At 42.0% G+C, this 26,843-nt stretch overlaps 1 protein-coding gene across 17 annotated transcripts in view; it reads right to left on the reverse strand.

Annotated features, from left to right (window-relative positions):
* The window catches only part of TMEM71 (transmembrane protein 71), a 37,874-nt gene that overhangs the window by 4,382 nt on the left and 6,649 nt on the right, over positions 1 to 26,843 (reverse strand). For 3 of the 17 annotated variants that reach the window (XM_025265525.3, XM_025265524.3, XM_044928848.2), the window contains 10 exons: positions 25,946 to 26,081; positions 24,106 to 24,187; positions 22,611 to 22,671; positions 19,889 to 20,101; positions 17,513 to 17,685; positions 8,731 to 8,916; positions 8,585 to 8,657; positions 4,538 to 4,613; positions 288 to 349; positions 103 to 163 (listed from right to left, as the gene is read on the reverse strand). In XM_025265525.3, the coding sequence (XP_025121310.3) occupies positions 103 to 163; positions 288 to 349; positions 4,538 to 4,613; positions 8,585 to 8,657; positions 8,731 to 8,916; positions 17,513 to 17,685; positions 19,889 to 20,101; positions 22,611 to 22,671; positions 24,106 to 24,151 (951 nt within the window). In that variant the 5' untranslated portion in view covers positions 24,152 to 24,187; positions 25,946 to 26,081. Of the gene's footprint in view, positions 1 to 102; positions 164 to 287; positions 350 to 4,537; positions 4,614 to 8,584; positions 8,658 to 8,730; positions 8,917 to 17,512; positions 17,686 to 19,888; positions 20,102 to 22,610; positions 22,672 to 24,105; positions 24,188 to 24,859; positions 25,014 to 25,598; positions 25,908 to 25,945; positions 26,082 to 26,843 lie in introns of those variants that run through there. The other 14 variants (XM_025265526.3, XM_025265527.3, XM_025265529.3 and 11 more) reach the window with 9 other exon arrangements.

The raw sequence follows: 26,843 nt of genomic DNA on the forward strand, positions 1-26,843 counted from the left end.
CCTGCATGTAGTCATTGCCATCCGTTGCTCAGCAGAAAGCTTTCTCAGATGTCAGATTCTGGTTATCTTTGTACAAACAAGGATAACACAAGAGATACTTACCAAGTGCAGGTGGTAGCTTTGAAATAGTTGGCAAGGCTGAAAAAGGATGACTTGACTACATCTTGGAGGAGAAAGAGAAAATATTTTTATTATTATTTTTTCAATTTTGAGAAAATATTTTTAAATGCCTCAAACTGGAATAAAACACGGGAATCAGAGCAGTAATGTGGGAAATGGTTACTTACAAGCAATGATTATCACCAAGGAACACGAGAAGACACTGGCTATGATTCCTCCCAGAAACCACCTGAAACAGCAGGATTGCTCAGGCTTAGCAAACTGATTGTATATTTCCAACACATGAGATGTTCTTTTAGACTCGCTATAGACGAATGAATTTAGGATATACTATAGAACGACAGTAATTGAAACAGTGCAGTATTGGCAAAAGGATAGAAATATAGCTGAATGGACAAGAATAGAAAGCCCAGAAATAGATACAAGTTAAGTGATTTTTTTTTAATGTTTAAAAATTGTATTTATCTATTTTTGGTTGTGTTGGGTCTTCATGGCCCTGTGGGTTTTTCTCTAGCTGTGGCGAGTGGGGTCTGCTCTTCATCGTGGTTTGTGGGTTTCTCGGTGCTGTAGGTTTCTTGCTGTGGAGCGTGGGCTCTAGCGTGCAGGGGGCTTCGGCAGTTGTGGCACATGGGCTCAAGAGTTGCAGTTCCTCGGCTCTAGAACACAGACTCAGTAGCTGTGGCTCAGGGGCTTAGTTGCTCCGAGGCATGTGGGACCTTCTTGGACCAGGGATGAAACTTGTGTTTCCTGCATTGGCAGGTGGCTCCTTTACCACCAAACCACCGGAAAAGCCCAAGTTAAGTGATTTTTAACACAAGTGCAAAAGCAATGCAATGGAGAAAGGAGACTCTTTTCAACAAATGCTGCCGAGTTGTTTAGACATGCAGAAGCATGAAACTCCACATAGACATCACACCTTAACATAAAACTCCACTCAAAATGAGTCATAGACCGAGATGTAAGCCACAAAAGTGTGAAACTGCTAGAAAAAAACAAAGGAGAAAATTTGTATGCTTAAGCTTTCGTAATCTTGACAAATGAGGGTGTTACACTTTCAGGTTTTTGTCAATCTAATGGATGATTGTATCACGGAATGGATTTTTTTTCTTTTTAAAGAATAATATCTTTATAGTTTTGTGCTCAAAATATGAATATTGAAAGATATTACAAATAAATACAAAGGCAAAAGGAAAATATGAAAAAAATCCCACCACCCTGAAGCATTATTAAAATCTGACAAATATCCTTTCAGACATCTCTTTATAGGCATTTTAAAAACTTCAAAAATTGAGCTTTCTACATATAAACTGCCAAAATCTCCAAACTCCAAAACTGCTGACCTGCTACCAAAACATATATGGGGAAACTTCAGGCACTCAAATTAAGGCTAAAATAATTCATCAAAGATTTTTAATTGCTGCCTGCCTATGCAAGAGAAATAGTTTAGAGTTTGAATTCAGACAAATTAACTGCCTGCTTAAAAAAAAAAAAATCAGTACAGGTGTACCTTGAAGATATTGCAGTTTCAAAGACCACTGAAATAAAGTGAATATCATAATAAAGCAAATCATGTGTATATTTTGGTTTCCCAGTGCATATAAAAATTATGTTTACACTATACCATAAACTGTTAAGTATTCAATAACATTGTATCTTAAAAAATGTATATACCTTAATCTTTTTTATGGAGAGACATTGCCTTTTATTTATTTTTTATTTTTTTTCCTACATGAGTTTGTGTTTATTTATTTATTTTTATTTTTATTTTTTTTACTTTACAATATTGTATTGGTTTTGCCATACATCAACATGAATCCACCACGGGTGTACACGTGTTCCCAATCCTGAACCCCACCTCCCTCTTCCCTCCCCATACCATCCCTCTGGGTCATCCCAGTGCACCAGTCCCAAGCTTCCTTATACCTTAATTTAAAAAGACTTTATTGCTGAAAAAAAAAATGAGCTTTAACAAATGTACATTAAAGCATATAAAGGTTTTTAGTGTTATTTTAAAAATAAAAACCCTGTAATCACCCAAATCAAGAAATAAAATATTTCTAACACCTCATAAGTTTTCCTTTATTGATCCTTCCTACTTTACCCTCCCAAATTAACTACTATGCATACATCTATAGGAACTGATTGGCTTTGCCTTTTCCTGAATTTTTTATGTATATACTTGTATCTGTCATCTTTCACTTACATCATATTTCTGAGGTTCATCCATGCTATTGCCCATAGGAAGAGTTCTTTTTTGAAAAAAAAAATCACTTAACTAAACTTTTTACTTTAGAATAACTGGATATACAGAGAAGTTGCAAAAAAAATAATATACAGGGTCCTCAAATATCCCTTATCCATCTTCCCCTGTCATTAGCATCTTACAATACATGGTGCCTTTGTCATAATTATAAGGAACCGACACGGGTACCTCACTAATATCTCAACTCCACACTTCATTTGAACTTTACAGCTTTTCCCTAATTGATCCACTTTCCAGCATCTTACACAGGATATCACATGAGATTTAGTCATATGTCTCCTTAGTTTGGGCTATGACAATTTCTCAGACTCTCCATAGTTTTGATGACTTTGACAGTTTTGAGGAGTACTGGTCAGATAATGTGGAGTGTCCCTCAAGGTGGGTTTTTCTTATGATTGGGATTCCCTGGTGGCTCAATGGGAAAGAATCCACCTGCAATGCAGGAGACACAGGTTAGGTACCTGGGTTGGGAAGATCCCCTGGAGAAGGGAATGGCAACTCACTCCAGAATTCTTGCCTGGAACATTACAAGCATAGTGGAGCCTGGCAGGCTACAGTCCCTGGGGTCGAAAGAGTCAGACGTGACTTAGCTTCTAGACCACCACAACCACCATGTTTAGACTGGGGTTTAGAAGACCCTAGAGGTGAAATGCCATTCTTACCATATCAAGGTAGTGTTTGTCAGGCTTCTCAACTGTCAAGTTTCCTTTTCCTCCTCTATCCAAATGCTATTCTTTGGAATCAAGTTTCCAAAGGGAGTCAAGTTCTCCTCTTAAGGGGGAAGTTTCTACATAAATTAACCTAAGAGGAACATTCCATTAATAGTCCTGTGAAATAAAGAAAAGTCTCCATGATCAGCTAAGTTTGGGAAAAGCTAAGTTAAGCAAAGCTGAACAGGTTTCTTCACCATGTTATTTCACTGAGCCTTTATTATGCTAATGTACACTGTGATTTCCCCCAACTTGGGATATATAATACAGAATTCTGCAACATTATTTTTAACTACAGGACTGCCCCCCACCCCTTTTTGTTCGTTTGGTCCCATTATGATCTAAAAATATTTTCCAAACCTCATAATTATCTGGGAAGCTGTTTTAAAGTACGGATTCTCACTAGATCTAAATTGGTATCTCCAGGGATGGGATCCAGGACTTCGTATTGAAAAATATAACTCTCCCAAGTGATGTGAGGCACTTGACCATCAAGAGGAAGGACTTGAGGAGAAGCAGCATGCACTAACCAGAGCACAAGGACCACAAGACCCCAGGGTGTATCATTCATTCCCGTTTCATTGGTTCAACAATTATCGATGAGGCCCTAGTACAGTATCTCTGTTCTCAAGGGAACTTACAATCTTGTAGGGCGAGATAGAGCATTAACTTTTAAATCCGCGAACATAGACTAGGTCAGGTCGTGATAAATGCTCTGGAGAAAAGCCAAGCGAGATGTGCGTGATAGAGAATGGTATTCTGTCTATATATGGTTATCACGGAAGGGCTCTCTGCTGATGTGACATTTGAACAGATAACCAGAAAGAAGTAAGGGCACAAGTTATTGTTTCTCCAGGGAAAAAAGACTGTAGTAGGCAGAATAAATAGCAAGTGCAAAGGCCTTGAGGCCCAAGTGGGCTTAGCACAGAAGGGACTTGATGGCTGCCCTGGAGACTTGGGTAAGAAAAGAATAGGAAGGACACGCTGGACAGAGGGTAGAATAGAAACATGCCCATAATCAGCCAAAAGCATTATGTCCTCTGAGATGCTGAGAAGACATTTTATGTGAGGTTATGAAAATATAATGGGAAAAATGGAGTCCCAGTGGGAACTCCAAGTGCCCTAGTGGGGATGTCACATGCCCTTGAACTCTATGTAGGGTGACTTAGATTTATATCTGTAACAAGGGGTCACTGAGGATCTAAACAAAGGATAATGCATGGTACAAATCCAATTTCTAGCAAGATCCACTGCCTTTGGTGTGTTTTGTGAGATAATGGGAGGAGGGAGGTAGTAGATAAAAAGCCAATGGACAGAAAAATGGACAAATCTTAACCGCAGAGCTACCTAAAATGCTTTGTGGAATAAGGCAAGGAAATCATCAATCAATTACAGCTTCATTAATTATTAAACACCACTGCATGAACATAAAAAGCTAAATTACCTTGCACAGGCAGAAATGATTAAGCATGCAGCAAGCAGAATTGCTTGAAAGGAGACCTCTCGTAACAAACTGGTTTCTAACAGGAAAAATAAAAAATAAATGAATTAGAAATCATCGTTGATTAAGTAGTCTTGGAACAACAAAATCATACTAAAACTTTTTTTTTTGATACACCAAAAAAAAATGGTTTTTAAATGTGTGTCAGTTCAAGTAATTTGTCCTAAGTAATATGATTAAGAGCTTCCCTGGTGGCTCAGCAGAAAAGAATCTGCATACAATGTGGGAGCTGTAGGAGATGTGGGTTTGAACCCTGGTTCAGGAAGATCCCCTGGAAAAGGTCATGGCAACCCACTCCAGTATTCTTGCCTGGAGAATTCCATGGACAGAGGAGCCTGGCGGGCTGCAGTCCACAGGGTCACAAAGAGTTGGACACCATTGAAGTGACATGGCACGGCATGGCAATAAGATCAAATTATCAAATGCTGTCTAGGGCCTTTCATTAGAAATTTTCTGAAAATTATCAGTTTTTTCCTAACACTTAAAACATAAGCGATTGTACTACATAGACAGTTTGGAGCTTGCCTTTTACCTCAATGTTGGCAAAAGGCTTTGTAGACTTGCTGCTAATGTCAGAAATCTAACTGGGATGATGATTATAATATTAAAGTCTAAATTTTGTAGAGTGCCTTATAACTCACAAAGAGCTTTCATACATCAGTTCATTTCATCACCATGACCAGACTGGGAGGCAGGAACCATGATCACAGTTCTGCAAATGAGAAGACCAAATTTCAAGTGATGAAATTCAACCAAGGTCACAGAGCTATGTGCTGCCAGAGCCAAGATTGAAAAACCACATCTAGCCAGAACATCATGTTTTGTCCGAAATAGGGTGGGTAAAAGAATGGCAACTTGGCATACTGGGAGTCTCTAAAGGGCTAAAAAAGAGAATAAATAGTCTGAACCATTTGTCCTTGCAAAACTCTTTGCTATCTTAAAATACTTCAGCGTTACTGAGCCATGGTGGAAATGACTGCAAATCATCCAGCAGTTATAAAAAGGAAGAGTTAAACCAATTGTGACTCTGAGTCTTATTTTAACCACCTAAAAGGAATCAGAGCTGCTTTAAGGATGACCACGTAAAGATCTAAAGGAAAATAGAACAGATCTCAGCTTCATTTTTGCCAAATGCTTCAAAAGCTAAATTTTGCAAGTTGTTTAAAACTTGTAAGAACTTTGAGCTCTGCATGTATTTATTTTTGCTATTTACGTTCTGAATTGAGATTGAGTCAGCTAACAAGAACCTACTTAGTCCATAATATGGGTGAAACATTGAAGATGGGCAAATGCAAAATATAGCAGTTGTGAATGACATCACTGCACATATACAGTATTTCATATTAATATAGACAGAGATTTAAATAAGTTATTGTGGGTTCAATCGAACACTCAACCATCTTTTAAAGTGTTTCTATTCTTAGCCTCCTCTGATTTCATGTGGAATTTGAAACATATTTTCTCCCAGAAATAAGTATAGGTTGACAAACTGCAAAGATCCCTAGACTTGAATCCTGAAGGAAGACTGGGTTTAAACTCATAAAGACCTGCGTTGTGATTGTGGACAAGGTGGTCATTGATTCATTCCATCAGTAGCCATTCACTTAGCATGAATTTTGGCTTGGCTCAAGTGTAAACTCCTTCAGGAAGTCTTCTTGGATGTCTTCACCTCCCCCTTGGCCCTTAGCTGCTCTGTCTTTGAAATCCCATTATACCTCATGCATGTCTCCATCAACAAACTTTCCACACTGAATTAAAATTATTGTTTTCTTTCTCTCTGTTTGCCTGTCAGACTATTGACAATAGCTGGCATCTATTTGTTGTTCTTCAGCAGCAATGCCCATATTTTCCTTGAGAAGTCCCCTCTGCCTTCCTCCTAGTGTGTGGTTCCAGTGGACAGACTGATTTCCCTCCCAGCCTTTGATGCGCTCCAATCCACTTGGAGCTTCACATGCATGCATGTGTGCTATGTCACTCCAGTCATGTCCGACTCTTTGCAGCCCTATGGACCATAGGCCTGCCAGGCTCCTCTGGTCCACGGGATTCTCCAGGCAAGAATACTGGAGTGGGTTGCCATGCCCTCCTCCAGGGGATCTTCCCAACCCAGGGATCTAATCCACATCTCTTACATCTCCTGCGCTGGCAGGCAGGTTTTTTACCACTAGCATCACCTGGCAAGCCCCCGGATCTTCATATACTTAGTGACAAAGGGATAGGTTTTGTTGTGTAACTGGGACTCTTCCAGAACCAAGGTAGCCGGCCCTCTTGTCCTAAGTCTAGAGTTTGTTTCTGCTGACTTTGGCTGGGGGAAGTTGCAGGCACAGAGCCAGCAGAACTACCATGGAGTAATAAAGAGCATTTCAAAAAGTAAAGTGGACAGAGGAAAAGAGACTTGAAGAGACTGACAGGACCTGGAATCTTTGCTTGGAATGTTTATTAATATGAACCAATACATTCAATGACTGATCAATCCATTTTGAGTTGGAGTTTCCTCCACTGGAACTCAAAAAACCCTGACTGATAAAATGATGCCAGGCACACTTATACCTTTAGCATATGGATCAGTACTCAAACAGTCTGCACACTCAAAACCTACATGAAGGAGATAAAACAGCATCGGATGGAGACCTCATCCACTCAGGGCTTTATAGCCAAGTGAAGCAAAGGAAGATGGCCCCAAGAGAGAGATACATGGTACTGGGTGCTACAGCATCTTGGGGAAGCCAAGTGCTACCTCCACCCACCAGCATGGGGCAGAGAAGACCCCACAGAGGCAGTCTCCTCTAATAGGACCTTAAAGGAAGAGTAGGGGTCTTCCAGGTATATATAGCCCATGGGAGACATTCCAGACACAACAAAGAACTTATGCAAAGGCTGACTTGGCCTACCAGAACTTGAGTATTCTATTCTGTAAAATGGAGACAGCTCATTTAACTGGCCCACCACTGTCTTGGAGCCCCTGTTCTGTGCCAGGCACTACATGGGCAGTTGGGACTCTACAGATGCTTGAGGTATGGTCACCACCATCCTGAAAGAGCTGACGGCCTGATGGAGGAGATACAAAAGTAAACATTCAAGAACAGTACAAGAAATGGGCAAGAGAGAGGGGAGTCCTGAGAGCTGCAGGAATACAAAAAGGGGTCACTGAAGACCTCTTCCCCAGAAAACAGGATGGACTCCTTGGAGGAGGTGGGACATGAAACTGTCAGCTGGAAACTGTCTAAACAATAAACACTGCTATCCTGGTCATCCTGACCCCTGGAAAGGGAATAAAAAAAATCCTCAAGACTTATCTAATAGCTGCACTGGGAACAAAATGAAGCAGGGCATGTTGGTCTTTGGGAGTAGAAGTGGTCAGTGAGATAAATATTCAGGATTTGAGGAAGGCAAAGAAAGAGAAGACATTATTTTTTCGTTTCACCTTCCATCTTAGGTAATCGTAACATCACATTTTTGGAGCGCTTTGTATACATGGCACATGATGCTAAGTGCTTGATGAGGATTATTTCAATCATTTATCAATACAGGGTGGGAATTATGATTATCTCCCTTTACAGATGAAAATGTGACGTTTTGGAGTGTTGGGTAAACTGAAGTGGGAACTGGGCTTTGAAACTTGGCAAGCTGGGGACAAGACAGCGCCTTGAAGCAACACCGTGCAAACCTGGTCCTCCCGATATTAGCATAGAGATTAAGGGAGATGCTTGAGATGCTTGCTGAATTTATTTCAGATTTACTACTGACAGCAAGCATCAAGGCCTTGATATCTTTTGACTTTCCTTGCCAGGGGCATAGCATGAAAGAATGTTCTTTCTCTTGTTTATTTTCTTCCTCTAACGTATATCAAACACACAGCTAGATATGAAGACGATGATCACGGACAGCTATGTATGAGCACGACTCAGCTTTAGTCATACTTGGCATTTTCCCAAATGTCTTCAGGGTTTTAAAAAAAGAAAGAAAACACCGCAAATCCAGTCCTTCTAGTACCTCTGAGATGACTCCTCCAGGTCAGTCACCTCCTCGGTGGATGCATCACCTGGTTGCAGGCTGATGCCAGCTCCTAAGGGGACATTAGTCACTTCCGGGCCCTGAAAGGAATTATGTGGGTGCAGCAAAGATTTAAAAAAACTCACTTGGATGATCCAACGCCTCTTCCTGGAAACGTTCAGAAGCCGTCCACTGGGACTGAGGAGACAAGCTGTAGGAGTTTTCTCTGGGTCTCTGAGAGGCAACAGGGCCAGAAAAGGAGGCTTTCACAGACTCTGCATTCAGCTTCTGTGACTCCCAGTCATCAGTCAGAGAACAGTCATAATCACCTCCTGGAAGAGCAGAGGGGTTCAGTGTGTGTGTGTGTGTGTGATTTCCGTGACTCTAATGATCATAGCAATAGTCTTAAGAAGCACAGAGAATTGGAACTGAACGAGCAGAAACATTTTTTCCTAACCTCTATTTCCATGGAGCATAAAGTGACGAAGGGGAAATGACAGCAGAGAGGAGAGCCAGAGGCAGCCCATGGGTGACTGAGCCCCCCGAGAAGGCGCCAAGCCCGAGACGTTTGGGAAGGGGAGCCAGCACTGAGGGGAAGGCCAAAGCTTCACGGGCATGGGGCAGGTGGATCCGTGGAGTCGTTCAGTGCAGAATTATTGTGTAACTGCATACGAGACACAGTTCGGGAGGCTGGGCATCAGAAGTCAGAGTAGACAAGTGCTGTGTGCCATCCATGGCTGGGGAGGGACAGGCACACCGGCTCACAGTTAGGAGGCAAAGAGGTCATCACTGCATGGAAACCTGGCAGAAGGTGTCCAGATGGAGCCTGGGAGGGAGTGTCTGAGTGCTTGAGCGGAAATCTGAAGGCCTAGGAGGAGGACTTGCAGAGAGACAGAAGGAAGAACAAAGGCCAGGAAGAGACAGACAGAGGGCGAGGGGAGAGGGGAGGAGGAGAGGGAGGAGGGGGAGGAGGGGGAGGGGAAGAAAGAAGGGAAAGAAGAAGGAAAGACATCAGCCCCCGCACAGAATGTGGTGGGCTCCCAGAAGAACAAACCCTCCTATGTGGCCAGACAGGAGCCCCTGAGCGTGGGCAGTCCTGGAAGATGGTTCTGGCTGGATTGCTAGTGCTGTGCTTAGTCGCTCAGTCATGTCCAACTCTTTGTAACCCCAAGGACTGTAGCCCGCCAGGCTCTTCAGTCCATGGGGATTCTCCAGGCAAGAATACTGGAGTGGGAAGCCTATCCCATCTCCAGAGGATCTTCCCAACTCAGGAATCAAACTGGAGAAACTTGCATTGCAGGCGGATTCTTTATCAGCTGAGTTACTTGGGATTGCTTGGTGGGAATCAAAATTATGAAGGGCCTCATGGGTCATGCTCACTCAGGAGCTCAGATTTATCCTGTGAGCAACTTGGAGGATGGGAGTACTGAGAGGTGCTTTGTGTGTTGAGGTGCTCACTCAGCGATGTGAGTGGTGGAGAGAGTCCCAGCCCTGTTCTAGAAGCTGGGAGTGACTGTGGAGCTCCAAGAACTCTTGGGGTCTTCATATAGCAGTGCTTCTTAACCAGAAGTCATTTCTCTTCCCAGAGGACATCTGACAATGTCCGGAGTCATTTTGGATGGTCACAACTTCAGCAGGGAAGAAGGGATAGGGTGTCACTGGTATCTAAAGGAATAAAGCCCAGGGATGTTGTGATACCATATACACAGGACAGGCCTGGATACTGAACCAATGAACTGATGCTTTTGGACATGGGAATTCCTGCCAACCCTGCAGGCTCCTTCCTACCCTCCTACCCACAACTTGCTGCCTCTTGATAAAGCAGTCTGCAGAAGCGTATTTGCTGGTTGTCATAGAAAAAGGAAATGGTAGGAAGTGAAGCATGCCGAGCATCCAGTAACGCCCAGACTGCAGAGGAGGTCCTGGACCTTGTTTACTGCAGCACTAATCACAACGGCTAAGATACGGAGAGAACCCATGTTCATCAATAGGCAAATGAATAAAGAAAATCCTGCCATTTGCATCATCACGGATGAACTAGGAGCTTCATCTAAGTAAAATAAGCCAGTCGTAGAAAGACAAATACCACATGATTACACTTACACATGAGGTATCTAAAACAGTCAAAATCAGAGAAGCAGAGAATAAAAGGGTGGCTGCTGGGGGTGAGGGGCAGGGGGCTAAGGGGAATTGTTCAACAGATATAAGGTTTCAGTGATGCTAGATGAATAAGTTCTAGAGCTCTGCCACACATGTGGCTATAGATATCAATGTGGTATTTTATGTACTTCAAAATGTGTTGAGAAGGTAGATTTTTTTTCTTAGCACACGTGCGCGCGCACACGCACACACACACACACAAAAGACCAAAAAAAACCCCCAAAACTCTACAAAACTTAGTCACTCAGTCATGTCCGACTCTTTGCAACCCCATGGACTGTACTACTCTTACTCTGAATCTTGCAGTATTGGAGGGACGCTGGGCTCTGATATAAAGATCATAGACAGCCAATATTGACCTTAAAAACCTCCTGTAAATGTCCAATTGGCACCATTGTATAGAATGTGTGTGGTGTGGCATGTTAGTCGCTCAGTCATGTCTGACTCTTTGTGACCCTGTGGACTGTAGCCTTCTAGGCTCCTCAGTCCTTGGGATTCTCCAGGCAACAATATGGGAGTGGGTTGTCAATTCCTTCTCCAGGGGATCTTCCCCACCCAGAGATCAAATTCAGGTCTCCTGCTTTGCAAGTGGATTCTTTACCATCTGAGCCACCAGGGAAGTCTCTCTCTCTCTCTCTCTCTCTCTCTCTCTCTCTCTATATATATATATATATATATATATATATATATATATATATATATCTCAACTTTATCTCCATAAAGCTGTTTTTAAAAAAGAGAGGAAGCTGTGTGGTCATATTCACATGGAAGTGAGAAGGAACTGGTACCTTTGTGGCTGATTATGTATTCAAGAGTGGCATTGAACTAAGACCTGGGGAGACGTGATGAGGATGTGCCAACAGTAAAAATATTCCTGAGCTGTTGCCCAAAGCTACTCTGTTGAACTTACGCTTTGCTGCTGAGAGTTAGATGAGATAAAAATGTATCTCATGTAGAATTCTGGAAATATTGCACAGAAATTTCTAAAAGAAAATTCTAAAAGAAGAGATGGCATTAAAAAGAGAAAAAAAGATAAAAAAAATTTTACAGACAAAAGAGTCTTAACAAAAAATGATCAAGGAATTTTCATCTCTGAAAAGACATGGTTTTCCCCCAATTCACACTTCCCTTCCCTGACATTTTTTCCCCCTCTAACCTTAATAATAAATGAAAGGGGCTTTCCTGGGGGGCTCAGTAGTGAAGAATCCACCTGTCAATGCAGGAGACACAGGTTTGATTCCTGACCTGGGACGATCCCACACTCTGCAGAGCAACTAAGCCAGTGTGCCTCGACTATTGAGACTGTGCTCTGGAGTCCAGAAGCCGCAACTATGGAGCACACGTGCCATAACTGCTGAAGCCCTCATACTCTAGAGCCCGTGCTCCGAAACAAGAGAAGTCACCACAGTGAGAAGCCCACACACTGCCGCTAGAGTAGCCCCCAGCTTGCTGCAACTAGAGGATAGCCCATGTGCAGCAACAAAGATACAGCACAGCCAAAATTAAATAGAAAAACATGTTAAACATAATAAATGAAAGAATCATCATGCAGTAAGGAAGTGAAAGTCGCTCAGCCACGTCTGATTCTGTGGGACCCTATGAATTGCAGCCCAGCAGGCTCCTCTGTCCATGGGATTCTCCAGGCAAGAATACTGGAGTGGGTTGCCATTTTTTCCCCAGAGGATCTTCCCAACCCAGGGATCAAACCTGGGTCTCCTGCACTGTAGGCAGATTCTTCACCCTCTGAGTTATGAAGGAAGCCCTGCATAATCCAGAGAACATATCAATAAATAATTCTTTGGGATTATATTTGAAGATATTAATTTTATTCTGTTTCCCTTGGTTTATTTAAATTGTGTGGTTAGCTTCTGATTTTTTTTTCTTTTTGGCTTCTGTTTTACAAGGATGAATCTAATTCTTCCAAGCAAGTTCCCTATCCTTACATACAAAATAGGCATTATCATTTGCTATAGAGGGAAACGCAAAGCCATGTACAGATGTTGCCATCAAAGACCTTTATGGAGAAGGCACTAGATCAAGAGAAAACTGTAGACCTCAGATGGGGGTGCCTTGTCTGAGGTCATTGTGTCTTTCTTTCTTGGGACTGGCAGAAACAGAGCTGGAAGCCCTGATGAGTCCTCCCTGTCTAGATCCTGGATCCTCTATCAGTATGACTCATGGACTCTGAGGATGCAGTCCAAATTACAGCATTGGATTTGGGCAGCCACGAAACATCAGAGCTAGAGAATGAATTGCAGCTAATGAGGAAAGGTGTCTGGATGCAGCTGTGGAAGGGGTGAGCTGAGGATAAACAAAATAGGCAACAACACCAACACCACAAAAAAAGCCCATTTTAGCCTGAAAAATTAAGGAAAAGAAAATCAGAGGAAGTAAGTTTTGATTGCATCCATTGCCCAGAGAGAAAACGGCAAGACAATTTAATTTTGAATTCTTCTCTTGAGTCTTCTAACTCGGCGATGTTTCCAGAGAAAAAGGAATTGCTGATAAAAGTCAGGGGGCTTTGGGTAAATCCGGAAAACAAGAAGTCTGGGGAAGATTTGATTACAGTTGACAGCAGAGATGAGCGCTTTCAAAGTCCCATGTGCACCCGGGTTGACTAATTACTGATTGGGGGTGGGGGTAGTTGATTTTGTTATATTTAGAAGACATTTGGAAACCATGAGAATTTTAACAAGATACCTCATGCACGTGCAGCACTGCTGCGGTCCAATTGCTTTAGGATTGTTTGGACATATTTTGAAGAGGCAGCAATGCGAAAAACAACGTGTGAATTTCCAAATATGTGAAACTCTGCCTTTAGAGTGGCGATTCCCAAACTTTAAACATCCACGGATAGTTCACCTGATTTTTGCCACCTCCCAGGGCCTTCTTATGGAGAAGGCAATGGCACCCCACTCCAGTACTCTTGCCTGGAAAATCCCATGGACAGAGGAGCCTGATAGGCTGCAGTCCATGGGGTCGCTAAGAGTCGGACATGACTGAGCGACTTCACTTTCATTTTTCACTTTCATGCATTGGAGAAGGAAATGGCAACCCACTCCAGTGTTCTTGCCTGGAGAATCCCAGGGACGGGGGAGCCTGGTGGGCTGTCGTCTATGGGGTCGCACAGAGTCGGACACGACTGAAGCGGCTTAGCAGCAGCAGCAGCAGCAGCAGCAGCAAAGCCTTCTTAACTCCTAGCCACTTCAAATTTTCTTAGCCTATTTCACCTTAGTCTTTTACTTTAAAGGAAACTTTATATCACTCATTTAAATGCCCTAAAGAAAAAGTAAATGTAAGAACAAGTACAATGAACATGAGACCTTATTTAATTTGCACTAAATACTTTTGTAGGGGAAAGCTCTGAGCCTGTTCTTTGTTAAAAGACAGTAATGTAACTCCCAGTGGTTCGGGCTCTGTGCTCCCACTGCTGTGCAGCAGAGTTAATCAGCTATGTGTATACATATATTCCTTTTCTCTGAGCGATAAGAAAGCCTTCTTCAGTGATCAATACAAAGAAATAGAGGAAAACAACAGAATGGGAAAGACCAGAGATCTCGTCAAGAAAATTAGAGATACCAAGGGAACATTTCATGCAAAGATGGGTTCGATAAAGGACAGAAATGGTATGGACCTAACAGAAGAAGAAGATATTAAGAAGAGGTGGCAACAATACACAGAAGAACTGTACAAAAAAGATCTTCATGACCCAGATAATCACGATGGTGTGATCACTCACCTAGAGCCAGACATCCTGGAATGTGAAGTCAAGTGGGCCTTAGAAAGCATCACTACGAACAAAGCTAGTGGAGGTGATGGAATTCCAGTTGAGCTATTTCAAATCCTGAAAGATGATGCTGTGAAAGTTCTGCACTCAATATGCCAGCAAATTTGGAAAACTCAGCAGTGGCTACAGGACTGCAAAGGTCAGTTTTCATTCCAGTCCCAAAGAAAGGCAATGCCAAAGAATGCTCAAACTACCGCACAATTGCACTCATCTCACACGCTAGTAAAGTAATGCTCACAATTCTTCAAGCCAGGCTTCAGCAATATGTGAACCGTGAAAGTCCAGATGTTCAAGCTGATTTTAGAAAAGGCAGAGGAACCAGAGATCAAATTGCCAACATCTATTGGATCATGAAAAAGCAAGAGAGTTCCAGAAAAACATCTATTTCTGCTTTGTTGACTATGCCAAAGCCTTTGACTGTGTGGATCACAATAAACTGGAAAATTCTGAAAGAGATGGGAATACCAGACCACCTAACCTGCCTCTTGAGAAATCTGTATGCAGGTCAGGAAGCAATAGTTAGAACTGGACATGGAACAACAGACTGGTTCCAAACAGGAAAAGGAGTATGTCAAGGCTGTATACTGTCATCCTGCTTATTTAACTTGTATGCAGAGTACATCATGAGAAACACTGGGCTGGAAGAAACACAAGCTAGAATCAAGATTGCCAGGAGAAATATCAGTAACCTCAGATATGCAGATGACACCACCCTTATGGCAGAAAGTGAAGAGGAACTAAAAAGCCTCTTGATGAAAGTGAAAGAAGAGAGTGAAAAAGTTGGCTTAAAGCTCAACATTCAGAAAACGAAGATCATGGCATCTGGTCCCATCACTTCATGGCAAATAGATGGGCAAACAGTGGAAACAGTGTCAGACTTTATTTTTGGGGGGCTCCAAAATCACTGCAGATGGTGACTGAAGCCATGAAATTAAAAGACGCTTACTCCTTGGAAGGAAAATTATGACCAACCTACATAGCATATTGAAAAGCAGAGACATTACTTTGCCAACAAAGGTCCATCTAGTCAAGGCTATGGTTTTTCCAGTGGTCATGTATGGATGTGAGAGTTGGACTATGAAGAAAGCTTAGTGCTGAAGAATTGATGCTTTTGAACTGTGGTGTTGGAGAAGACTCCTGAGAGTCCCTTGAACTGCAAGGAGGTCCAACCAGTCCATCGTAAAGGAGATCAGCCCTGGGTGTTCTTTGGAAGGAATGATGCTAAAGCTGAAACTCCAGCACTTTGACCACCTCATGCGATGAGCTGACTCATTGGAAAAGACCCTGATGCTGAGAGGGATTGGGGGCAGGAGGAGAAGGGGACGACAGAGGATGAGATGGCTGGATGGCATTACCGACACTATGGACCTGAGTCTGAGTGAACTCTGGGAGTTGATGATGGACAGGGAGGCCTGGCGTGCTGCGATTCATGGGGTCACAGAGTCGGACATGACAAAGTGCCTGAACTGAGCTGAACTGAGCCTTCCTCTCACCTCCCCACTGCCCCCATCTAGAGCATCACAGGGCAGCGAGCTGAGCCCCTTGTCACACAGCAGCTTCCTCCTAGCCATTCCCATTTTCTTACACAAGGTAGTGTGTAGGTGTCAATGCTACTCTCTCAGTCCATTGCCACTCTTTAATATGCTGTGTAAAATGGTTTTTGTCTGTATTCATTTTCTGAACTGGGTCTTCAGAAAATCATTTTAAGTTTATCTTACTTTTCGTTTTCCCTTTTCTGATTAGTGCTTTCTGGGTCCTATCCAAAAAAAAAATCTGCTTGGTAAAGGTTGTGATGATAGTCTCCTAAGTTTTCTTCAAGAAGATTTATAGACCCTGTTTTTGCAGTGAGGTCTTATATCCACTCCAAATTGGGTTTTGTATATGGTGTGAATTAGCATTAAAAATACTTATATGTGTATATAAGTACACATACAAGTACATTTATTATATTTTCTTGATTAAATAAAAATATATAACCATCAAAAAAAAGATGTGCTTTGAGTTCCTATCACTATATTTATATATATATCTACACATACATATTTAGATATATTAATATCATATAATGTGTACTATATAATATGTATACCCAGTCCAGTGTTCTTGCCTGGAGAATCCCAGGGACGGGGAAGCCTGGTGGGCTGCCATCTATGGGGTCACACAGAGTCAGACACAACTGAAGTGACTTAGCAGCAGCAGCAGTATAAAATATATATATATTATATATCTAATTATGCATATAGCATAAATTTCGATAGGAGTATGTATATGTGTTACACTATGTATACATATCGGAGAAGGCAATGGCACCCCACTCCAGTACTCTTGCCTGGAGAGTCCCATGGATGGAGGAGCCTGGTAGGCTGCAGTCCATGGGGTCACTAAGAGTTGGACATGACTGAGCGACTTCACTTTCATTTTTCACTTTTCACTTTCCTGCATTGGAGAAGGAAATAGCAACCCACTCCAGTGTTCTTGCCTGGAGAATCCCAGGGACGGGGGAGCCTGGGGGCTGCCTTCTATGGGGTCGCACAGAGTCGGACACGGGTGAAGCGACTTAGCAGCAGCAGCAGCAGCATGTATACATATCTTATTTTAAAAATGAGGAAATTGAGACTTAGCAAAGTTAAGTAACTATCACGGTGTGCCCAAACTAGGACTTCAATTCTGATTCCAGTATCCTTTGTCTATCCATGTCCTGTACAGAAAAGATCCATTGGAGACATGCAGATATGTTCCAGGTATTATTGGCTTAAAAAATTTGCATATTTAAATTAGGTTATTTTGCATGAGATGCAGATAAATACATTTGGATCACATAAGTAGTGTGGAGAGGACTTTAGGTGATTATTTAAAAGGTGGCTCATCCTCTATATCAAAATGACTATTGTCTCTGGATTTGACATTGGTCCAGAACCATGTGGTTGCTACTGCCCATTTGGAAATGCTACCTCACCATAGAAAAAAGAGGTTCAACTCACCATTTTCTTTGCAGTGGTTTGTTTCCAGCCTCCTGACCCCCTCCAACCAGACATCCTCACTGGGGGAGGAGTCAACATCATCAAAGATGCTTCCGTGCAGCCAGGATTCAGAGGCACTGAGGTTGAAGAGAGAAGAAAAAGAACGGCGGATTCTCCTTTTCTTTCTAAATATTCTGGGGAGAAACGAAAGTAGTAAGGTGAATAACAAATAGCAGTCAACTCATGGGCAAAGCAGAGAATTCAGTGAAAGCAGACACACGGGGCACGTGTCTATTGCCCAGGTCCATGAAGCTCATTTCGTTCTTTTCCTCCATTAATTCCAGAGACGTTTCTTAGATTCCTGTATGTGCCAGGTGTTTGCATCAATGTCAAGGATATTGACATTGATATTGCGGAGAAGGCAATGGCACCCCACTCCAGTACTTTGCCGGGAAAAGCCCATGGATGGAGGCGCCTGGTAGGCTGCAGTCCATGGGGTCGCTAAGAGTCGGACACGACTGAGCAACTTCCCTTTCACTTTTCACTTCCATGCATTGGAGAAGGAAATGGCAACCCACTCCAGTGTTCTTGCCTGGAGAATCCCAGGGACGGGGGAGCCTGGTGGCTGCCGTCTGTGGGATCACACAGAGTCGGACACGACTGAAGTGACTTAGCAGCTTAGCAGCAAGGATATTGAGATAAGAGACAAAACCTCGGGTCGAAAGACAAAAGTAATACAGATATAGCAAACACTTTCATTGACCTCATCCTGTGTTTGGTGTCTTTCTTAGTGATTTATATCCAGTAACTCACATTATCCTTGGAACAGCCTTACAGTTAGGTACTATTGCTACCCCATATCTCAGATCAGGAAACTGAGGCACAAAGAAGTTAAATAACTTGTCTGCAGTCATACAGCTAATAGCTGACACAGCACTGCCTGCGCACCCAGGCAGTCTGTCTCCATCGTTTCTGCCCTTGGTGAGTGCTGTGTGCACGTGTGTTCTGGCAGTGTCAACTAGGGCTGCTTTGAGAGCACCAGGAGAGGTATTGCTAATCTGGAGACAAGGAAGGCTTTCTAGGGTAAACAAACAGTCTCATATTAAGTCATGCTAGGATCTGAGGCAGGAAAAGTAAAAAGAGGGCCAATAATAACCTTGACTGTTATATGAAGGAGTTAGAATTTAACATAAAGGGCTCTGAAGTATGGCAAGGAGAAGCGGATGGTGGTGACCTGATTGGGTTTGCATTTCCAAAGATTTTGGTTCTCCATGTGTCCCCACTCCCCACAATCCAACAATCCATCCTCTACCTTATAAGCAGTGTTATCTTGCTAAGGATGAATCTGACAATTTGTCAAGGGCTCCTGTCAATCTACAGAAAAAAGCCCAGATTCCTCAGGCTGGAACGTAACCCCCTCCATCCAGCCCTGCTTCTGGGTTTAGTCTCCTCTCGTGGAGAGCAGTCTTTCCACCGTAAGCTGTATTTCTTCCAAACGACCCGTCATTCCTCACACTGTATCAGGGTCTCTCGGGCCTCCAAACCTGTACCTTCTCTCAGGAAGTCCTCTTTCCTACATCTGTCTTAATTAACATCCAATCAACCATCTTCATCTCAAGAAAGCTTGTTTTAATCTATCCCGCCAAAGAAAATGTGCCTCCCTTCCTTCTCCCCTCCGCTACCCTCCATCCAGTCTTCTATCCCAGCATTTCTATTGCTTCATTACTTTTTAAAAAAACTAGTTCATTCTTTTAATTGATTTATTTATTTTTGGTTGTGCGGGGTCTTCATTGCTGTGTGGGCTTTTCTCTAGTTGCCGTGCAAGGGCTTCTCGTGGTGGTGGGTTCTCTTGTTTCAGAGCATGGCCTCTAGGGCCCGTAGGCTCAGGAGTTGCAGCTCCCAGGCTCTAAAGCACAGGCTTAATAGTTGTGGCACCTGAACTTAGTTGCATGTGGAATCTCCCGGGATCAGATATTGAACCCATGTCTCCTGCATTGGCAGGCTGATGCTTTACCACTGAGCCACCAGGGAAGCCCATCTTCATTGCTTTAAACACCCCCCTCCCCCCCAAAAAAAGGTGTTTTTTTTTGTTTGTTTGTTTTTTTTTTTTAATCACACTTTACAGCATGCAAGATCTTAGTTCCCTGGTCAGAGATCAAACCTGCACCCTCTGCCATGGAAGCGGAGAGTCTTAACCACTGGACCACCAGGGACATCCCAGTTCATAACTTTTGTTCGTTTTCATGTGTCAGCCACCCCTGCTTCTTATGAGCCTGTGTACTTCCATGATCTGGAGCAGAAATAGGCTGCTTATACACAATGTTGAATGAACCAATGAATGAATAATTGACAGATGGGTTGGAATGCAGATCCTTTGACCAAATGTCCTCTACTTACCTGACTAAGTTCTCCTTGTAGAGAACCCTGGTCTGGGAGGGGCTCAGGGTTATGTTGCCATCTTTGTCGCAGAGAAAACTGTCTTCTGTCCAGATGTAGTAGCCGTTGGTGAGAAGTCTGGGACTTCGTCGACAGGTGAATGGGGAGTCCGTCAGGGGATCTCCGGAGCGGCCCTCAAAGGGACTGTCACCATTGAGGAAATCACAGACAGAGCTACAGGGGGACGATTAAGCCCTTTCAGCCTGTATCTGGTTCATCCAGCCACACACAAAGCACACATGTAGTCACCATGAAGGAAAACCACCTCTTTGCCTTCCTGATGACCAACTACTTCTGCAATTCTGATGGTGTCTCTCTTAATCTTCTGAGCTTCATCCCTACTTCACCTGTGAGACCACTGAACTACAGCACATTTAGTGCTTCTTCCTGTTTTAAACACTTTGATGAAAACTTAGGGTGAATTGGTTTCTTTGAGATATGATGCCCCCTCCACCCCGTCCTTGACATGGTCCATTTTCTTGGATGGAAGAAATTGCAAAACAGCCTACCTGGGATGCTGGAAGCTCCAAGCATCTTTCACTCCCCACCCTTTCTTTGAAGAGCCCTCCAACTGCTACATCCTTACTCTTGTTACTGTAATAGGGAAATTGCAACTACACAGACCAGACACTAATGAGTTATAGAAGAACATGCAGTCAAAGAGATCTTTTGGGGGATTTCTCTGTGGTCCAGTGGTTAAGAATCTGCTTTGCAAAAAAGAAAAAAAAATCTGCCTTGTGAGGCAAGGGGTATGGGTTCCATCCCTGGTTGGGGAACTAAGATCCCACATACTATGCAGAGCAACTAAGCGTGCGTGCTGCAATAGAGAGTCTGACCACCGCAAGGAAAGATCTGGCAGCTGCGACTAAGATTTGATGCAGCCAAATAAATACACAAATTTTTTTTTAAGAGTTTTTTTTTTTTTCCTTTGGCTTTTGCCAGTTTCCCTCAGATCAGCTGCATACGTGATCACACAGTTACCTTCCCTGATCTGCTATCCAGGGAAGTCCTCTACTTGGTCAGGCTCATCTGTAACTGCCTTAGGTTTGAAAAACAATCACATGCCTATATGGTTGAAATGCAACCTTGTGCCTCACCCTTTACTGAAATTCTGAAAATAATTTTAAGTTTTAAACTTATTCATGTTATATGTAAGATAGATAACCAAAAATCTGTGTACTATAGTACACAGATAGTGTACTGTGTAATATACTGAGCAATATATATATATTGTAATAACCTCTAAGGGAAAAAAATCTGAAAAAGAATATATATATATATATATATTCTGAATATTCAGTCTGAATATACACATATCTATATATTCAAAATATATATAACTCAATCACTTTCTTGTACATCTGAAATTATCACAACATTGTAAATCAACTATACGTCAATAAAAAAATTTAAAAACTTAAGAAAATAACTGGTGCCATCAAAGAAAAAAGACTACTCACAGTTACATGCACTAAAGTTAGCAAAACACTATTTTAAATGGATGTTATTTATGGAAAACTTACTATGAGCTTGGCCCCTGCTTCACACTTTATCTGCTTTTCACAAACCTCCCTAAAAGTTAAAGATTAGTATCTTCATAGTACAGCAGGAAAAAAAAAAAAAAGAGAGAGAGAGAGAGAGATGGAGAATGGTAAATATATCAGGTATTTGACACATCTATTAAGTGTCAGAGTTAAAATTTTGAATCTGGGTTTATCTGATTCTAAGGCACGCACTCTTTCCATAAGAGCTGCTTGTTCCTCTGGCTGATTCATTTGATAGTAGCAGGAGGCCCGAAATTTATAAGAGGGGGCGGGTTCTAATATTACTGCATGATTCCTTTATACCACTGGCATGATTCACAAAATGTTAGAGGAAACATCAACTGATGCCTGTGTAAGGAATAAAAGACAGAGAGACCAGGGAAAAAAGAAAAGCAAAGGAAGGAAAAGATAGAGACTTCTTTGCAGAACTTGAACATAATGGCAGATTCAGCATGTCTTCATGGAACATGAGATTTGGCTGGCTTGTGCTTTGGTATAGACTCTCATGGCTCTTATAAAATGAGGCAGCAAGAGTATATTTAAGAGAATATCAATTTAAGAGAAAAAGTAACAATACATCAGTATTTGGTACGCACCAAACAAAAGCAATTCACATTTGCCCACACACTCCTCTCCCGTCCAACCTCCATTGTTAGGTTAGGCAAGTTTTCAGTTCATATGCGCATGAGACTGGAAATATATTTCCATATCACAATTGGATGAAAGCTAAAACCAGTGTATATATATATATATATATATATATATATATATATATATATATATATTGGTTGCACCACACGGCTTGTGGAATCTTAGTTCCCTGACCAGGGATTGAACCCAAGGCCATGGCAGTGAGAGCCCAGTGTCCTAACCACTAAACTGAGAGGGAATTTCCAGTATTTTAAAGTATTTATTTGTTTACTTATTTATTTGGCTGTGCCAAGTCTTAGTTGCCATATGCAGGATCTTTCGGCTGTGGCATATGGTATCTACTTCCCCTACCACGGATGTAACCCGGGCCCCCTGCATAGGGAGCACAGAGTCTTAGCTGCTGGATCACCAAGTCAAAAATACAACAAAATAATGCATACAGAAAAAAAATCTGACTGATGTTTCATGAGAGAGGTCCCCTAGAATACCTTGGGAGAATGCATGGGGGAGACGGCTCTACAGCATACTCTTTCTCCGACTGGGAAGAATCTGCATAAGCAAATGAGAGAGAAATACAAATTTATCACACTGCATCAACATGCATGATTACACACAGTGGAGGGTGTGACTAGCTGATGTCCCAGCCTTGGCGGATTTCAACAGGTGCAACCCTCCAGTGACTCATGACTAACATAACTCGTTCTCAGGACTCTACGGGAGCAAGATCTAATCCAGGGGTTTTTACATTCTGTCTCATCTCTCCTTCAACACTCCTTGAGAGACTCCTTAGTTTGGACGAGGCAATAATAAACCAGGCTTCTCTTGTGACTCAGCGGTAAAGAAGCCACCTGCCAATGCAGGAAACTCAGGGTTCAGTCCCTGGGTTGAGAAGATCCCCTGGAGAAGGAAATGATAACCCACTCCAGTATTCTTGCCTGGAAAATCTCAGGGACAGAGGAGCCTGAGGGGCTACAGGCCATGAGGTTGCAGAGTCAGACATGACTTACCAACTGAACAACCACAAAAATAATAAACCTTAGCATCAAACTGACCCATGAAAAGGAGGAAGAAAACATCTTGTGGGAAGTTGTCGAAAACCCAGATCAATTACCCAACGTGCTGGTTGGTTTAGCTTCCTCAGTCATTTGAGGAGTTCAACCATCTGCCTAGATTCTCTCTCATTAGTGCATCTGAAGGCACTTCTATTACAAAATAATGAGCAGAAGACATTGTTGGAGGAAAAAAAATGTCTGTTTTCTAGAAATGATTTTCCAGTGTATGACACCTGTGAATATTCTTAATTTTTTAAAAAGATCGTGCATTCATTCATTCCAGTTTAACCAAAGGGCTGGCAACAGATTTCAGTTGGGAAAAGTTGCAGTTGATTAATATTCTAAATGCTATTGCAGCATTTTATATTGTATAGAAATGGTGTGAATACTTGTGATAGACAGCCTCAGTGAAACTTGGTTCCATTACTGATAATTAATATCTAAGACAAAGAAAGGAGCTTAGACTTTCAGATTGAGTTGGCTGATTTGAAGGAGAAAATTGTAGGTGTGTGAGGGAGGGTTAGAAGCAGGGTTTGGGGAAAAAACAAATGACAAGAGGAAGGAAGAAATTTGAAACCACTACCGTTTTAACAACGCCCATATTTTCTGTAAGTAGCTATCAAAATCATTCAGTATTTTTTTTTTATAGACAAACTGTTTTGCATCTTAATAGTAGCTGATAAACAATCTTTCACGTTTATGCACAGGCATCTAAAAAAAAGTGATTTTTTTCTACTAAAAGGAAAAATACCACATTTCTCTCAAGGAAAGAAATGAAGTCAAAATCATTGCCAAAGTGAACGCTGGCATTTAAGAAGCACAAGCTACTGACAGATGGTTAATGGTATGAGTATCAGCAAAATCAAAGCAGGGAAATTGCTAAAAGGAATCTAATCGTTCAAAAGATAATTGCATAGAGCAGTTCTCTTACATTTACTTGCTACTGGTGTTGACATCAGTTGAGATATTTGGTACATCTTGGGACGGCTGCTTGTTCAAACTTCACAGATTTTCTGCACAAGACATTAAAAAAAAGGTGGATTATGTATTAAAAATAGAAAGATGATGCCAAAACAGATGGCATCTACTCATTGCACAAGTCAGATTTGTTTACTGAAAGAATACAGAGATAAATGGAAATGAAGGCAGAGTTGAAGGACCACTGAGTTTGTGTCTGCCTCGATGATTTTATATTTCATTTTCCATTGTCTCACTCAGTGCATCTAAATCATCTTTTTCTGTAAATAAAGATAACATTTTATTTGGGAAAGCAAAACTTACAAAGGTTGACTTGTATTCAAAATAAAATAATGAAAATTAATTATTTGGTCAAGAAATCCAAAAAAAAAAAAAAGATTGGTTTTAGAATTCTCTAAATAGATGTATTCATATTTTTATCATCCAACTTCAACCTCATTATCAAGTTCAAACAATGCTAGAAGATTGGGGGCTGTCTTTTGCCTAACACCTCGAACCACTGACAGGTAGCTACAGAGAGGACTGCTGGTCTTTATCGTTACTATCAGCCTGGACATTTCCAAGTAGCATAAGAAGCATTGCACTAAAAATAGTATATTGCTGGGCAGATTTCAAAACTCACCTTTTACGAACATATAATTTACTTTCTCAGTTACAAATTAAACACATATACAAGTGTGTATATTATGTAAACTTTCATCACTTACCACTCATCGCACGGATCTGCTTTCCACTGATCATTCAATTTTGTATATATTATTATCCTAGCGGCAGAGTAAGGTAAGACAAAATTCTTCTCTGATCCATCACCTCTATCCACATTTTTCAAATGTGGTAACTACTAATGGATTGTTTCTGTAGCTGTCACACAAGTAAAACAAACCCGAATAATTCTATAGATTCAAATTTATTCTTTCAATAAACTAGACACAAAACCTGCCAGACAATATAGATCCTGCCTTATAGGGACCTTAAGAGAAATCAGGAGAACTTTCTGCCATCCCCTGAAAGATCTCTAAATCAAAGCATACGCATAGATTTCAATGGTTTGGAATATAAAATAATACTGTTTGCTCTACAATACTGTACAATAGTATGTCACTAGTCCTTTCCATTTTTGTCCAGCCTAAGTTACCCTATGTTAATTTCCCCCAATCATCAAGTTCAATTTTAAGCCAACAAGTTGAACAGCAGAAAGTAAGGTCTTACTGCTACATCTTATTAATGGAAATACAACAGGCTACGGTTAGCTAACAGTTAATCAAATCTTAGTAACATTGAAAAAGACTTCCGGTGCAGCTCTAAGACTTTTCAAGAAAACAGACCCTATCTATCAGTTCTACGAAAGCAACTCCTCTGTCCTGTAAAGCAATTTGCCCATGCGTCCGTCTTCCTTCCAAAGAAAGTTCCCAACCTCTTCTAATTGATAAATGACAAAATAGTTACTGAAATATGATGCTTCCTGTGGTTGAGAGTCAGCAGAGAGATCCAGGACTTAGCAGGTCTTCGGCTGAAAATAATGCCAGCATATCAACAGGTGCAGAAGTCTCTTAAGAAAGAGAAACCCCGTCTTTCCCTCCTCCTAATAGATAGCTGCACACATCTCCCTGTGCAGGCTTTCACAGGGAACTTTTGTCTTCAGTAGCCACTTGTTCTTTTGGCTGTTTGCGAGAATAGAAGGGCATGTAGTTCTCTGGAAAGCAACCTACAACTGCTCTTGTTTTCTTTTAAAAACAGCCTGCGTAACCAGAGGCTGAGAGGCACAATGAGGTCACACTTCCTGTGCGACTCACATCAGTGGCGCTCACGCTGAGGAACATGGTGAAGATTAAAGCGGTCTCCTAGACCGGCAGTGGGGGATGAATCAGACCAGCTGGATGCATCACGGGCACACCAGGGATGCTCTTCTGCGCCAACTCATCACCCCAGCTGCAAGAACAAAAGAAAAATTTTCAGAGAAGCAGCACCTCTCACTTATCATCTTCTGGCCATTTTCAGTATGAGTAGTGCGTGGTTGGGAAAACTCCCTGGAACAGGGCACAGCTACCCACTCCAGTATTCTTTCCTGGAGAATCTCAAGGACAGAGGAGCCTGGTGGGCTACAGCCCATAGGGTTGCAAAGGGTTGGACACAACTGAAGCAACTTAGTATGCATGCATTTAGTGCATTGTAATGCTTTGCCCAAATCGTTATTGGTGACCAGGCATTGATGCTATTCAATTCAGAAGACTATCAAATACCAGAGCTTGATCTTCTGAAAGTGTCTGCAGTGCCAATATGTTTATCCATCAAAGGTTGGACTTTTCAAGAAACTCTGTGAGTGGCATTTTAAATTTTATATTTAAATGTTTCTAGAGCTGAAAACTCTTCAGCTATTATAAAACTTCATATGCTATTGTAAATGAAAGTGTTAGTCACTCGGTCGTGTCTAACTCTCCGCAACTCCATGGACTGTAGCCCACCATGCTCCTCTGTCCATGGAATTCTCCAGGCAAGAATACTGGAGTGGGTTGCCATTCCCTTCTCCAGGGAATCCTCCTGGCCCAGGGATTGAACCCAGGTCTCCTGTCCTGCAGGCAGATTCTCTACCATCGAAACTACCAGGGAAGCACCAGATGCTATTGTAGGGTCTCTACAAAGCCTGCAGTTGTCGGTGATAAAAGAAATAGACCTTCCATCAATACTGAGTTG

The sequence above is a fragment of the Bubalus bubalis genome, chromosome 15 (assembly GCF_019923935.1).
Source record: "Bubalus bubalis isolate 160015118507 breed Murrah chromosome 15, NDDB_SH_1, whole genome shotgun sequence".
Classification (NCBI taxonomy): domain Eukaryota; kingdom Metazoa; phylum Chordata; class Mammalia; order Artiodactyla; family Bovidae; genus Bubalus; species Bubalus bubalis.